The sequence below is a fragment of the Lipotes vexillifer genome, unplaced genomic scaffold (assembly GCF_000442215.2).
Source record: "Lipotes vexillifer unplaced genomic scaffold, Lipotes_vexillifer_v1.1 scaffold841, whole genome shotgun sequence".
Taxonomy (NCBI): Eukaryota; Metazoa; Chordata; class Mammalia; order Artiodactyla; family Lipotidae; genus Lipotes; species Lipotes vexillifer.
The window spans coordinates 1,075,123-1,089,093 of record NW_006798403.1 but is presented as its reverse complement, the minus strand read 5'-3'; the positions used below and the strand labels follow the sequence as shown (position 1 = coordinate 1,089,093).

The following is a 13,971-nucleotide window of genomic DNA, read 5'->3' as shown; positions in this document are numbered from 1 at the left end:
TTGGTTCAGTGTGTTGTGTAGGCTTCCTGGTGGAGGGGACTAGTGGCTGTGTTGTGGTGTATGAGGCTAGATCTTGTCTCTCTAGTGGGCAGGTCCACGTCTGGTGGTGTGTTTTGGGGTGTCTGTGGACTTATTATGATTTTAGGCAGCCTCTCTGCTAGTGGGTGGGGTTGTGTTCCTGTTTTGCTATATGGTTGGCATAGGTTGTCCAGCACTGTAGCTTGCTGGTCGTTGAGTGAAGCTGGGTGCTGGTGTTGAGATGGAGATCTCTGGGAGATTTTCGCCGTTTGATATTATGTGGGGCTGGGAGGTCTCTTCTTGACGAGTGTTCTGAAGTTGGCTCTCCCACCTCAGAGGCAGAGTCCTGACTCCTGGCTGGAGCAGCAAGAGCCTTTCATCCACTCGGCTCAGAATAAAAGGGAGAGAAAGTAGAGAGAATTAGTATAAATAGGAGGAAATAGGAAAGAAAGAAAGAAAGAAAGAAAGAAAGGAGGGAAGGAAGGAAGGAGGGAAGGAAGAAAGAAAGAAAGAAGAAAAGAAAGGAAGAAGGCAAGAAGGAAAGAAAGGAGGGAGGGAGGGAGGAGGGAAGGAAGGAAGGAATGAGGGAAGGAAGGAAAAAATACAGAAAGAAAGAAGATACAGTAAAATAAAATAAAGTATAATAAAGTTATTGAATTAAAAAAATAATTATTTAGAGAAAAAAAAAAGGGACGGATAGAACCTTAGGACAAATGGTGGAAGCAAAGTTATAGAGACAAAATCTTACATAGAAGCATACACATATACCCTCACAAAAAGAGGTAAAGTGGAAAAAATCATAAAACTTGCTCTCCAAGTCCACCTCCTCAATTTGGGATGATTCGTTGTCTAAAAAAGGGAAGGAAGGAAGGAAAGATAGAAAGAAGGTAAAGTATAATAGAGTTCTTTAAATTAAAATTAATTATTAAGAAAAAAATTAAAAAAAAAACAATGGACGGATAGAACGCTAGGACAAATGGTGGAAGCAAACCTATACAGACAAGATCTCACACAGAAGCATACACATACACATTCACAAAAAGAGGAAAAGGGGAAAAAAATCATAGATCTTGCTCTAGAAGTCCGCCTCCTCAATTTGGGATGATTCGCTGTCTATTCATGTATTCCACAGTGGCAGGGTACATCAAGTTGATTGTGGAGCTTTAATCCGCTGTTTCTGAGGCTGCTGGGAGAGATTTCCCTTTTTATTCTTCATTCTCACAGCTCACAGGGGCTCAGCTTTCGATTTGGCCCTGCCTCTGCGTGTAGGTCGCTGGAGGGCGTCTGTTTTTTGCTCAGGCAGGACGGGGTTAAAGGAGCCACTGACTCGGGGGCTCTGGCACACTCTGGCCGGGGGGAGGGAGGGGCACGGAGTGCGGGGCAGGCCTGCGGTGGCAGAGGCCAGCGTGACGTTGCACCAGCCTGAGGCCCGCCGTGTGTTCTCCCTGAGAAATTGTCCCTGGATCCCGGGAACCTGGCAGTGGTGGGCTGCACAGGCTCCCCGGAAGAGGGGTGTGGATAGTGACCTGTGCTCGCACACAGGCCCCTTGGTGGCGGCAGCAGCAGCCTTAGCGTCTCCCGCCAGTCTCTGGTTTCCGAGCTTTTAGCCGCGGCTCGCGCCCGTTTCTGGAGTTCCTTTAGGCAGCGCTCTTAAAACCCCTCTCCTCGCGCACCAGGAAACACAGAGGCAAGAAAAAGTCTCTTGCCTCCTCAGCAGGTGCAGCCTTTTCCCCGGACTCCCTCCCGGCTAGCCGTGGCGCACTAACCCCTTCGGGCTATGTTCAAGCCGCCAACCCCAGTCCTCTCCCTGAGCTCCGACCGAAACCGAAACCGAGCCTCAGCTCGCAGCCCCGCCCGCCCCGGCGGGTGAGCACACAAGCCTCTCGGGCTGGTGAGTGCCGGTCGGCGCCGATCCTCTGTGCGGGAATCTCTCCGCTTTGCCCTCCGCGCCCCTGTTGCTGCGCTCTGCTCCGCGGCCCCGAAGCTCCCCGCTCCGCCTCCCGCAGTCTCTGCCCGCGAAGGGGCTCCTAGTGTGTGGAGACCTTTCCTCCTTCACAGCTCCCTCCCACTGGTGCAGGTGCCGTCCCTATTCTATTGTCTCTGTTTTTAATTAATTTTTTCTTTTGCCCTACCCAGATACGTGGGGAGTTTCTTGCCTTTTGGGAGGTCTGAGGTCTTCTGCCAGCATTCAGTAGGTGTTCTGTAGGAGTTGTTCCACATGTAGATGTATTTCTGGTGTATTTGTGGGGAGGAAGGTGATCTCCGCGTCTTACTCCTCCGCCATCTTTCCACCGCCCCTGGACACTTTCTAGAACTGCTGGGACAGGAGAAAGCAAGTCAGGATAGTGTTGAGAAGAAAGAGAAATAACAAAAGACCCCTTCGCTGACATTCAAAACCCTGGTGGTTTTAGCAAAGTTAAGTGGTTGAAAGTAAGTCCCACCAAAGTCCTGGCCCTACAGTGTAAGTGGGCAAATTTCAAAATGTTTAGATTGTTAGGCCACTTAGGAAAAGGTTTTAACTGCATTTCTCACTTGATTGTCCTTTGCCAGAGTCAATACAGTGTAAAGATTAAGTCCTTGGTTTCTGCAAATGAAGAATCTAGTTACAATAATGGTACAGCCCAGCATAACAGCTGGGTGACCTTGAGTTAGTTAAACTTCCTAAGCCTCAGTTTCTTCGTCTGAAATTGGGGTAATAACAATAGCTTATTCATACTGAGGGTATTCTCTGTGCCAAGCAATACAATACTTTTAAACATTAACTCACTGAACCCTCTTCACACCCAACAAGGAAGATACTATTCTTTTCCTACAATTTCTGTTTTTTAGTATTGGCAATCTCTTTGTTTTCTGATTATTTTATTTTTAATAAAATAATGAATAGAAAATGATAAAGATACTATTGTTATTCCCAATTTTCACATGGAAAAACTTATGTAAAGAAAGATTGAGATCGAACTTGCCCAGGGTCACGTAAGTAGAAAGTGGTAGAGTTAGGATTTAAGGTCAAATAGTTGGGCTCTGAAACCACCTGTACTGTTAATCGCTAGTCTTAATTCCTAAAATAATACCACTGGCCTCAGTAAGAAGCTTATTTGAGCTAATTATATGTGTTAGTCAGAGAGGGATACCATAACAAAATTTCACAGACTGGGTGACTTTGACAACAGAAATTTATTTTCTCACAGTTTTGGAGGCCACAAGTCTAGGATCTAAGTGCGTCCTAATATGGTCTTTCCTCCATATGCATGTGTGCGAAAGACACCTCTAGTGTCCCTTCTCTTCTTATAAGGACACCAGCTCTAAAGTATTAGGGCCCTACCTTATGACCTCATTTAACTTTAATTATCTCCCTAAAGGCCTCATCTCCACATACAGTCACATTGTGGGTTGGAGTTTCAACATATGAATTTTAGGGGGGACACAATTCAGTCCATACACTATAGAAAGAACTTAGCACAGTAACTGACACATGATAAGTATTCACATTACTGGTATTTCAGGGACTTATTTGGTCAACTCTAGAAATTATCAGGTTTAGTGGAAAGATGGAATTAGAAATTTAAAGTTTGCTAATGCCATGTGAGCTAGTCACTTCATTTCTGTCCATTTCTTTTTCTTAAGCTGTGAATTAAAATGTACCCATCATCCAACATTAGTGTGACCATGTGTTTACAATTATATTCTTACCAAAATTAATAGAGTCTAAGAAAGAGGGCTTCTGTAGGAACTAGTTATGTCTTGGGGGCTTTAGTGCTTCCTGTGATCTACATGGGCTACAGATACCTACAGTCCTGATTCATGGAAACTTAGGCTCTCTTCTCTGAATGACTGTCTGAAGTTGGCCAGGCTGCATATTTGTATACCAGCACTTCCCTCTGATGTTTTCCACTTCCAGTGGAAAGGTTATTATAAACTGGCCTCTTGTGAACCTTGTTAAATCCACTGCAAGCTCATAATCTATGCAGTCCTCATTGTTGCTGTTCTTTTCCCCCTTCATATAGAGATGAACCTTAGCCTAACCTCAAGGACTTCAGAATATTATGAGAAACTGATGAAGTGAAAATATTTTTCCAAGAGGTCTTTAAAAGTGGATTCACTTCTATTGTGGGGTGGACATGATGTTATATTCCCTGAACGTGGGGAGTAGGACTAGGTGACTTTTAAGGGTGCTATTCTACCCCAAGATTGCCATAAAGAGCATCCAGCTGAAGGGCTGGATAAGTGACACTGAAATCCAGCCAGGGCTTCACTCACCAAGCTGTGCACCCTGACTTAGGGCTGTGTGCACCTGGAAGAAAAGCATTTTGCCTAATTTGTACAAAGGTACCATAGGGGCTAAGGAGATCTTGCTCCAACCCTACAAATCTGAGGTGATTTTGTTCACCCACTTTTTGTTATATAACCCTTCTATTCCACAACAATTTAATGAGCATCAGTTATGTGCCATGGCCAATATCCCCCATTCTTCTTTTTCTTTTAAATTTTTTTTAAAATTTTATTTTATTTTTGGCTGCGTTGGATCTTCATTGCTGCACGCAGGTTTTCTCTTGTTGCAGCAAGCGGGGACTACTCTTTGTTGCTGTGTGCGGGTTTCTCATTGCGGTGGCCTCCCTTGTTGTGGAGCACGGGCTCAGTAGTTGTGGCACACGGGCTTAGGTGCTCTGTGGCATGTGGGATCTTCCTGGACCAGGGCTCGAACCTGTGTACCCTGCATGGGCAGGCAGATTCTTAACCACTGTGCCACCAGTGAAGTCCCTCGAAAGCATTTTTTTACATCTGTGAACTAAGGAACATTTCCAGATCTGAACCTCAATATATCGTGTCTTTATCTATATTTTAAGTTCTCCCATCTATGTTTCTTCCCCAAATACTATCATCTTAAAGCAGCCACTAGGTGAGAAGCCAGAAGCCTGAATTCAAGCATTGGCTTTACAACTTGACTCATTTTTTGACCTTGAATACAAGTCACTTGAGTTCTTAGTGCATTGCTTTTCCTCTGGACAGTAAAAGAAAAACTAGCCTCTGACTCCACAGGGATGTCATGAAAATAAATGAGATGTAGGTCTACAGAGTCACTTTAAGTTCTTAGGAATGAAAGAGCTTAAAGAGATATGAGATTTCAGTAGTTATTCTTTAATTTTTTTTTTCAGCCTTACAAGTGAGAGAGGAAGGTTCCACCTTGGTAAATTTGGAAGAAAATGTGCTCACTGACTACTCCCCCTGATCTGTACCTTTTTCTCTTCTGCACTCACAAAGTCTATTGCAATTCTGGCTGTTGACTCGGTGAAATTAATAAGGATCTGTCATACCCTCAGGCAACAAAGGAAAGTGGTCTCACTCTGTGGGGCGAATTATCTGCTACCAGTGGATCATCATACAATACATGCCCCTACAGGGGCTGTGAAAAAACTCTAATGAAACAAGGCAAGTGTTACATTGCAGAAAAGAGGAAGTTGCTAGGATAGAGTTCCCAGCTAGGATATTGATCTGACAGAGTCTAGAAGCCCAAAGGTAGAAAATTTCTTTTTGGAGAACTAAAACTACATTTGCCAGTGTCAGAGCTACTCTCTTCTAATTCCAAGGTAGTTCAGAAAGAGGATCACAAATAACCAGCTAAAACTCGTGATACTCTCCCCTGCTCCAGGATGAAGAGTCCCTGATAGCTGACATAGATAAGTGCTGTATAACCTGTCACTGTATCTCCCTTAAGAGAGTGGCATAATCCATGGAGCTCACATAAACTCTTCTCTAGCTTCGGTCCCATTCTGATATTCAAGAGAAAAGTTGACAGTCACAGATTAAAGGAAAACATTAGAGTGAAATGACACTTACAATAGGTGGCTATGACTAAAGATGTGTTTTTGCAAGAATTAGCTGGAAAGACGTATTGGCACATTGACATAGGTCTCTGAGCTAGTGGATCAAGCTAACGCCTTTGTCTCGGTCTCATTGGGGCTCATGTTTGCTTACAGGCTTTGATTTTCCTCATTTACTCGTTCAATAAAATGTTCACTGAGCACTGTAATGGAAATTTCTGGTGGTGCCCACAAATCTATTCTCTTCCCCTTCCTGAGAAAGTAGCTGTCCAACTAGAATGTATATTTTCTGACCCATCTTATAGGGAGGGGTGGTGACCTAAGTTTGCACTAATGGAGAGTGAATGGAAGTGACAAGGGCAACTTTGGCATCACTTGCTTAAAAAAAATCCTTGACCTGAACTTTTGCTGTTACTTGTCTGCTTGTTGAAAATGGAAAGGTCGACTCTACCTACCTGCCATGGACTCTTATGTGAGAAGGAAATAAACATCTGTGTTTTGGAGTTTCTTTGTTACATCAGCTGAACTTACACTTTTACAAATATAAGTGCCTTCTGGGTATCAAGTCCTATGTGACAAGCTGGGGATTCAGCTTAGCAAAATACACATGGTGCATGTCCACATAAAATGTATAGTTTAATGTCTACCCTAGTCTCCTACCTGGGACTCAAAACCCGTGAGACAAATGTCTACCATACTCAATAATCGAAATAAAACAGGGCAGGAAGCAAGAGTATAGGAGGAGATAAAGACCTGGGCTTCAGTGCTAAGCAGATCTAAGTTCAACCCCTTGCTCTCTCTTGTATAAACCATATCCTTGGGGCAAATCATTTAACTTCTGTAGGCCTCACTTTCCTCCTTGTGAAGCAGGGATAATAGAAATAATAATATATACCTAACAGAGTCGTGGTGACAATCAAAAGGATTAGACATGTAAATAGCTTAAACCAGGGCTTGAGCATTACCAAGTGTGATAATCAGAGTTCAGTCTTGTTATCATTAATGTCTATGGGGAGGGGCTTAAAGAAAAGATATGAACCTCATTATCTTATTCAAATCATATTTTGTGAGGCAGGTATCATCATTCTCATTTTGTAGATGAAAAAACTGAATCTCAAGTAGAACACCACTTAGGAAACAGCTGGGCCAGAATTTGTTTCCAGGTCTCTCTGATTCCAAAGCCCATACAACTGCACAGATGTATCACAATCAGGGCCAGTAAACACTGCTCAGTTGTAAGTCCATTAGGGCAATTCTTCAAGGTCATACCATAGAGTTTCCAGCTCTGGACCCCAGTGGATAAGCTGGTACCCTTTCCTATGTTCCATGACACTTGGTACCTCTGTCATAATTCAATTAACTGAGTTAATTCAGTTAATTCACTCCCACAATTATGTTTGCTCATCTGGTACCCCCTATTACAGAGTGAGCAACTTGAGATAAAGACTATTCTTTAAATATCTCTGTCACAGGACTTAGTACAATGCCTAATATGTACTAGGCACTCTATTGATAATTGTCATAAATAATTGCCATGTGAATAAATGAAGGAATATTAAAAACTGGGGTGTGAATAGATAAAAACCTACTAAGGTGGTTATCTGTTTGATGAAAAGAAAATGTAGGCATTCAGTTTTGAAAATAAATGGATGGCAATGAAATATTTAACAAAATCCATCAAGCGAACCTCGCTACTCGCAGGGATGGAGCCGGAAGAGGGGGGTCCCTTGTGGCAGCTGCAGAAGCTTCCTGCCGAGCTGGGCCTGCAGCTTCTTCACAAAATAATTGACGGCATTTGTGGCCGAACTTATCCTCTCTACCAGGATTATCACAGTGTTTGGGATTCAACAGAATGGATGCATGTTCTAGAAGACATTACCAACTTTTTCAAAGCTGTAGTTGGTAAAAATTTACCTGATGAAGAGATATCTCAGCAGTTGGATCAGTTGAATTCATCTCATCAAGAAGCTATCATGAAATGCTTAAAAAGTAGGAAAGATGAAATCAAGCAGGCTCTGTTGGAAGAAATAGTTGATATTTCCTCTTCACAGCTACAGGATTTTGATTGGCAGTTAAAGCTTGCACTTTCTAGTGACAAGATTGCTACACTACAAATCCCACTTTTAAACCTTCATCTGGATGTGAAAGAAAATGGTGAAGTCAAGCCGTATTCTGTTGAAATGAGTAAAGAAGAGCTGCAGAATCTAATAAATTCCTTGGAAGCAGCTAATAAGCAATAAACTTCATTTCAGAAGCTGCACAATGGCTTTTGAGAGAAAATGCAGGTATGAGAATGGTTTTCTTTGCCAACTGGTTCAGAAAGATACCTCCTTTTCCCACACCAAATTCCTACTGAAGCCTTAGTGATGAGTGCTGATTGTTCCAGGGTGGACAAAGTTTCTAGGGGCCAATCAGGAATGGTTGCCAGTCCCTTGATGTACCAAGGACTTTTTGAAATAGGAAAACCGAAACAAAACAAACAACTGTTAGATCTCTTCAGTTCGAATAAGGAAATTCTTGGTTTGGAGAAATAAAAACAAACTCAAAACTATGCTTATCCTTCCAGGAACTTAGTATTTTCTGGTTTGCAGTTCTTCTAATGAAAAGGATTTCCTTTCAAACGTTTGTGAAATTGCAGCCTCTAACAGTGGAGTTCTCTGTCAGCTTAGTTGATTTCAGTTATCTGGAAAAAGCAGGATTTAAGCAAAAGCACAATGTGTTCTGGACCTAGAAACTGACTTGATTAGTTCCAACAGGGTTTTTTTCTTATTCAATTGATTGTGGACCCTACTTGGCACATTTTGGAGCCAAAATGTCTTACAGTGATGGCTCCCTGCACTCTCCTGGCACTTAAAATGCTGGCAATAAAAGCCTTGCCTTGCTAAGTTCTTACCTGCAAGAAAGACATTGATCACTATCAAATGTTGCTAAGAAACCAATATATTTCCCTACTTGCTTAGAATTTCTGAATTTCTGTGGATACCATCACCCTCTCTGGGACTGCCAGTCTGCATGGAAACACATCTTATGGCATAATATCCCACCATTCTGAAGACTTTTTCAAGAATACCAGGACTTGGGAGAAATATATTTGAGAACATTTAATTGCCAGATTCTCTTTTAAGTTTAACTAGCACATACCAAACATATCCCAGGCCCCCAGTTGAAAAATACTTGTCTTAATACCCAGTCCATTTATACAATACTTCTTTTTACCCTTCAAAAACAGTGACATGGTTACCTCTGGATCTTTCAGGCATGAATCAGCCAGTTGGTGTTATCAATGTCGTTGGCTAACTCCTACTTTTCTCCTTCCCATCATTTGCACATTTGACTGTTTACCCTGATCAACCATCCATCCATTTCTATTCGTATTAGAAGTTCTGGGAAAACTTGTGGAAGGAAAGAAGGTACAAGCTAAAGCTATTGGTGCAAATGAAGCTTTGGATCCCCTGTGGATTTTGATCATGTCTTCTATTCTTGACCCCCTCAAGAGCATGGATAATTTGGTATCTGAATATATGAGCAGCCACAAGTGACTGATAAAAGCTCGTCAAACTTTTCATGTCACAGTTCCAGGAGCAGCTCGTTAAGATTCCTGTCTCTGCTGGTGTGCTGTTCCTGAGCCCCACGGGTGTGCAGACTTCTTGGTAGCTCCAGTCCCTTTCAGTGGGGTTGAGGCATGAGGCAGTGATCACAGACACCTGGCAGAATTACACAACTGTACATACACAGTGTCAGAGAAAGAGCAAGAGCTAAAAAGATTCTGGTTTGGACCCAAATCACTAGTCATTTCACTTCATGAATAAAAGCGAGTGCCTTGTAAGCTTACATTATTTACAATGCTCATATTTTTCAAACATCCACCCAAAAGCTGAGGACCACCACGCCACAGGGAACAGTTCCATGAACTATGTACAGAATTTACAAGGAAGTTTACATAATGTTCTACATTCCATTAACAATTTGACCTCTGTGTTGACTGTTTGCTTTCAAGCAACCGATATTTTTGTTTGTTTTTCTGTCCTCCTCATCCCAGTAACTGCTGATGAACCAACATGAACAAATGCTTGCACATTCCTTTACCCTCCCTCCTGGGATAAATATTTGATTATATTTGTTTAGGGAAAAAAAAAAAAAACAACTGTGGCACATCACCCTTTGTAAAATACTATTAAAAACTGTCCATATAAAAAAAAATCCATCAAGCATAAGAAATTAATACAGAGAGGCCCCATGATGGAAATAAATATTTTCCAAAAGTTATATACCTATTGCTTAGACCTCAAAAACATAATGAAATGTTATACATCATCTGTAAAGTTCCAGTTCACAAAAGCTTTTTTAACCTCAGCTGAAACTGAAATATGGTACAATTGCATTAGAAAAAATCTGTAGCAAACAATATGATTGAAATGCCAAAAAAAGGGAAAACAAAACAGAAAAAAAAGATTTTGTTCTTTGATGAAAGTAAATTTAACTAGAGAAAGATAAGGAAGAAAATGTTGACTCTTAAAGGTACTGAATGTATTTTCAGTGGGTTTAAAAGTTCAAGGCACTGGTTCTTTATTCTCCCTAATTCCACATCAAAGTTTCTAGCTTTCATTTCCTTTACTATAGAGATATTGCCAGCAATACTCTTATACTGAAAAGTCTGGATTAGCCCCTTTTTTTTCTCACAAGTGGAACAAAGAGAGGGAGACAAATCTTTCTAAGATAACTGGAAAAGAATTGGGGGAAAAAAAAGAACTGTGAGTTGCATAAGGAAGGTTAAAAGGGGAATAAATAAACTGGTCTGAAAGATAGTACCTGGTGTGAAATACGCTGACCTGTGATCAGTGAAATGATCAGAAAATGGAGAGATGAGGCAAAAGCTTCATAATTCTTATTTTAAAAAGAAAAGAAAAGAAAAGAAAAAGATGGCAAGAACGATAATGGCTCTCAGTAGTCTTCCATGCTTTTCAATAAATAATATCATCAGCCCAAAGAATGTGGTTGTTATTAAGAACAAACAGGAGGAGCAGATATCCTGCAGGGGAGGAAAGGAGGCATAGTATTTTCCAGTTACATAAATAGGTTAATCACAACTTGATTTATTTTTAAGTTCATAGAAACTGAACTGATGTCTTCCATGTCTGTGAAGAGGAGAACACAAAGAATAATGTCAAATGGGTATTTAAATTTGCTTAAAATATAAGGAAGAAACTCCCTGACACAATACGCATACAAAGGCTATTGTACGGCAAACTGAGAAATCAACATGGAAAATGAAAAGCTAAGGGGGAACCACTCTTAACCCCTTATGTAAAAATTCAGTCACAGTTTAAAAAGATATAGATCAAATAATGAAGAATCCCAGAAAATCTTTGAAGCTCTCTAGATGAGTTTAGCAGAGTAAAAGCGATGCTTCCTGGTTAAACGAGTGAGAGACATTTTTTTCTGTGTCCTGGATAACTCTCCCTCTGTCCCCATCCACCTCTCGCTCTCTCTCCACACCCCCCACTCTCTCTTTCACACACACACACTTGCTCAAGAAGATCAATGTAAACATCACTGTCAGCACCAAGGACAGCAGCCCTCACTTTGAAATCGGTGTCAGTAACCACACTTAAAAACCAAACTTCGGGGCTTCCCTGGTGGTGCAGTGGTTGAGAGCGTGCCTGCCGATGCAGGGGACACGGGTTCGTGCCCCGGTCCGGGAAGATCCCACATGCCGCGGAGCGGCTGGGCCCGTGAGCCATGGCCACTGAGCCTGCGCGTCCGGAGCCTGTGCACCGCAACGGGAGAGGCCACAACAGTGAGAGGCCCGTGTACCACCAAAAAAAAAAAAAAAACCAAACTTAAAAAAGGTATGCTAGGGACTTCCCTGGCGGTCCAGTGGTTAAGAATTCTCCTTCCAATGCGGGGGGTGCGGGTTCAATCCCTAGTCAGGGAGCTAAGATCCCACATGCCTCAGAGCCAAAAAAAAAAACCAAAACATAAATCAGAAGCAATATTGCAACAAATTCAAAAAGACTTTAAAAATGGTCCACATCAAAGAAGAAAAAAAAAATCTTAAAAAATACAGGTATACCGATCTCAGGAGCTCATCTGAATTCAGATTAGAAGTGCTCGGAGTTTAGCTCAAAGTTGCAACCACCTGACTTATAATACTACTTTTCCTTTCAGAATATGATTATATGCATTTATTAAAACAGTGGACATTTTACTACGTTCTCAGAGTAAATCACGGACAAAACTGAGGATCAGAGTCTACTAGAGCTGGAAATATCCTTCAGGAGTCTTCAACCCAACTTCTCCTTTGTAGAGGTGAAAAGAATGAGGACAAGAGGTCATGCAGATAGTTTCTAAACAGACTTTAGTCTGGATATTATAGAAATGGTAATGTTTCTACATACTTAAAAAATTAAACAAAATTGAGGGGGGGTTCAAGTTCATATTACTTGAAGACTTAGAGTTTTTATTCAACCAGACTCCAATAATCATTTGTCACATGAAAAATGCCAAATCAAAAATTTTAAATCTAGCCCTTGACCCTAACATGATACCATTTCTCCACACCTCATCTGCCACATGCTAAATGTTTCAAAAATATGACTGCAGTTTAATTTTTTGTCATGAAGAAGATTACATTACTTGAATTTCCCCTAGATACACATTTAGTGCAAATGCATCTAAGAAGTTAGTGTGTTCATATTCAATTCAGGCATTACTTCTTTTAGGAAACCAAGCACTTGAAGTCTGGGCTATACGTCCCTCCTCCTCACTTCATAGTAACCCGTGCCTATCTATTATAGTGCATTTATCTCATTATATCAAAATTATCCTTTAGGTGTCTGCCCTCTAGTTCTATGAGCAACTTAAGGATAGGTGCAAAGGCCTCCCCATCCATTCTCTGCGTTCTCAAAATGCATTGCATGAAAGACATTGTACTATGTACTGGAGCTGTAACTATGATTAAAACGTTATTCTTAACCTTGGAAAGTTTAAAATTAAATAAGTGAGAGACAGACAGAAGGAACTTATTATACTGTGTGTTAAGAGAGAGCAAAATAGACTCTGGTGTCTTACAGGTCAGGGTTTAAATCTTAGTTCTGCTATTCTAAACACCTGCGGAAATTAATTAAATGTAGCTGAAAATGAGATGATGGCAGTAATAACTACTACTTAGAGTTGTTTTAAAGATTAAATAATGATAAGTGAAAAACTATTCTTTGCCATCGTAAATGCTAAATAAGTATGAGAATATGCACATAGCTATAATATTGATGGTGTGTGCACAAGACACTGACAAAACCAAGGGTAGGAGTGCGTAGATTTGTTATATTTTAATCAAAGACTTAACTACTCTAGAGAGATGTAAACGAGTGATAAATATACTAGTGAGTGATAAAATAAATCATTTAACCAATAAGAGATGGTTACTCGATTAAGCTAATGGTGCTGCAGCAGTGTAGAAGGAAAGTTATGGTAAGCTCCCCAATGGAAGTGGCATTTCAATGAAGGTAGGAAAGATGAGTAGGTATTGACCACATGCAGAGGGGCAGAAGGTAATCCAGGTTGAGGGAACACTTTTTGCAAAGACCTAGAGATAAGAAAGCACATGGTGCTTTCAGGTAATTGCAAGTCGTTCTGTGTAACTGTGCTCAGTTAAACATGCCTCAGAGGCGTGATGAGGGGTGGCCAAAGATGAGGTGGGCAAGCAGTAGCAGGCTCAGCAGAATCTCAGGTGTCCTGCCAAAGAGCTAGGACTGTATCCTGAGGGCAACTGATAACAACTAAAGAATTTAATTCATGGAAGTAATGTGATAGAATTTACATTTTAGAAAGATGACTCAATCTGTATTTTGAAGAGCAAGTTGGGAAAAGTGTAATGGTGAAGTGGTGAGACCAGAAACAAGATCCCTGACTGAGAGACTAGTGCAGTAATCTGGGAAATAGCTAAAAGTGGCCTAAATATTTTGTATCCCAAGTGCTTAGCACACAGTGTCTGACACCAAATGGGATCCTAGTAAACTTTTGTGGAACTAACTGAATAGTAGGAAAAGGAGTTAACATGCCATAGTGGGAAAAAAGCAGTGTCTCCTGGCTACACAGAGTCATCTATATCTATTCCTCACTTCTGCATCTTACG

The 13,971-nt window shown here is 41.1% G+C and overlaps 1 protein-coding gene across 1 annotated transcript; it reads left to right on the top strand.

Moving 5' to 3' along the window:
• The first annotated feature begins 7,523 nt into the window (after positions 1–7,523).
• On the top strand, positions 7,524–13,030 carry LOC103076080 (COMM domain-containing protein 8-like). Its single transcript, XM_007470470.1, has 2 exons — positions 7,524–8,070; positions 13,009–13,030. The coding sequence occupies exons 1-2, from the start codon at positions 7,541–7,543 to the stop codon at positions 13,028–13,030; spliced, it is 552 nt and encodes a 183-aa protein (XP_007470532.1). The 5' UTR covers positions 7,524–7,540.
• Positions 13,031–13,971: the final 941 nt, after the last annotated feature.

Coding starts and splice junctions, on each gene's coding strand:
- LOC103076080 (XM_007470470.1), top strand. CDS start 7,541: ATGGAGCCGGAAGAGGGGGGTCCCTTGTGGCAGCTGCAGAAGCTTCCT. Junction 8,071..13,008: donor TCCTTGGAAGCAGCTAATAA/GCAATAAACTTC, acceptor ACTACTACTTAG/AGTTGTTTTAAAGATTAAAT.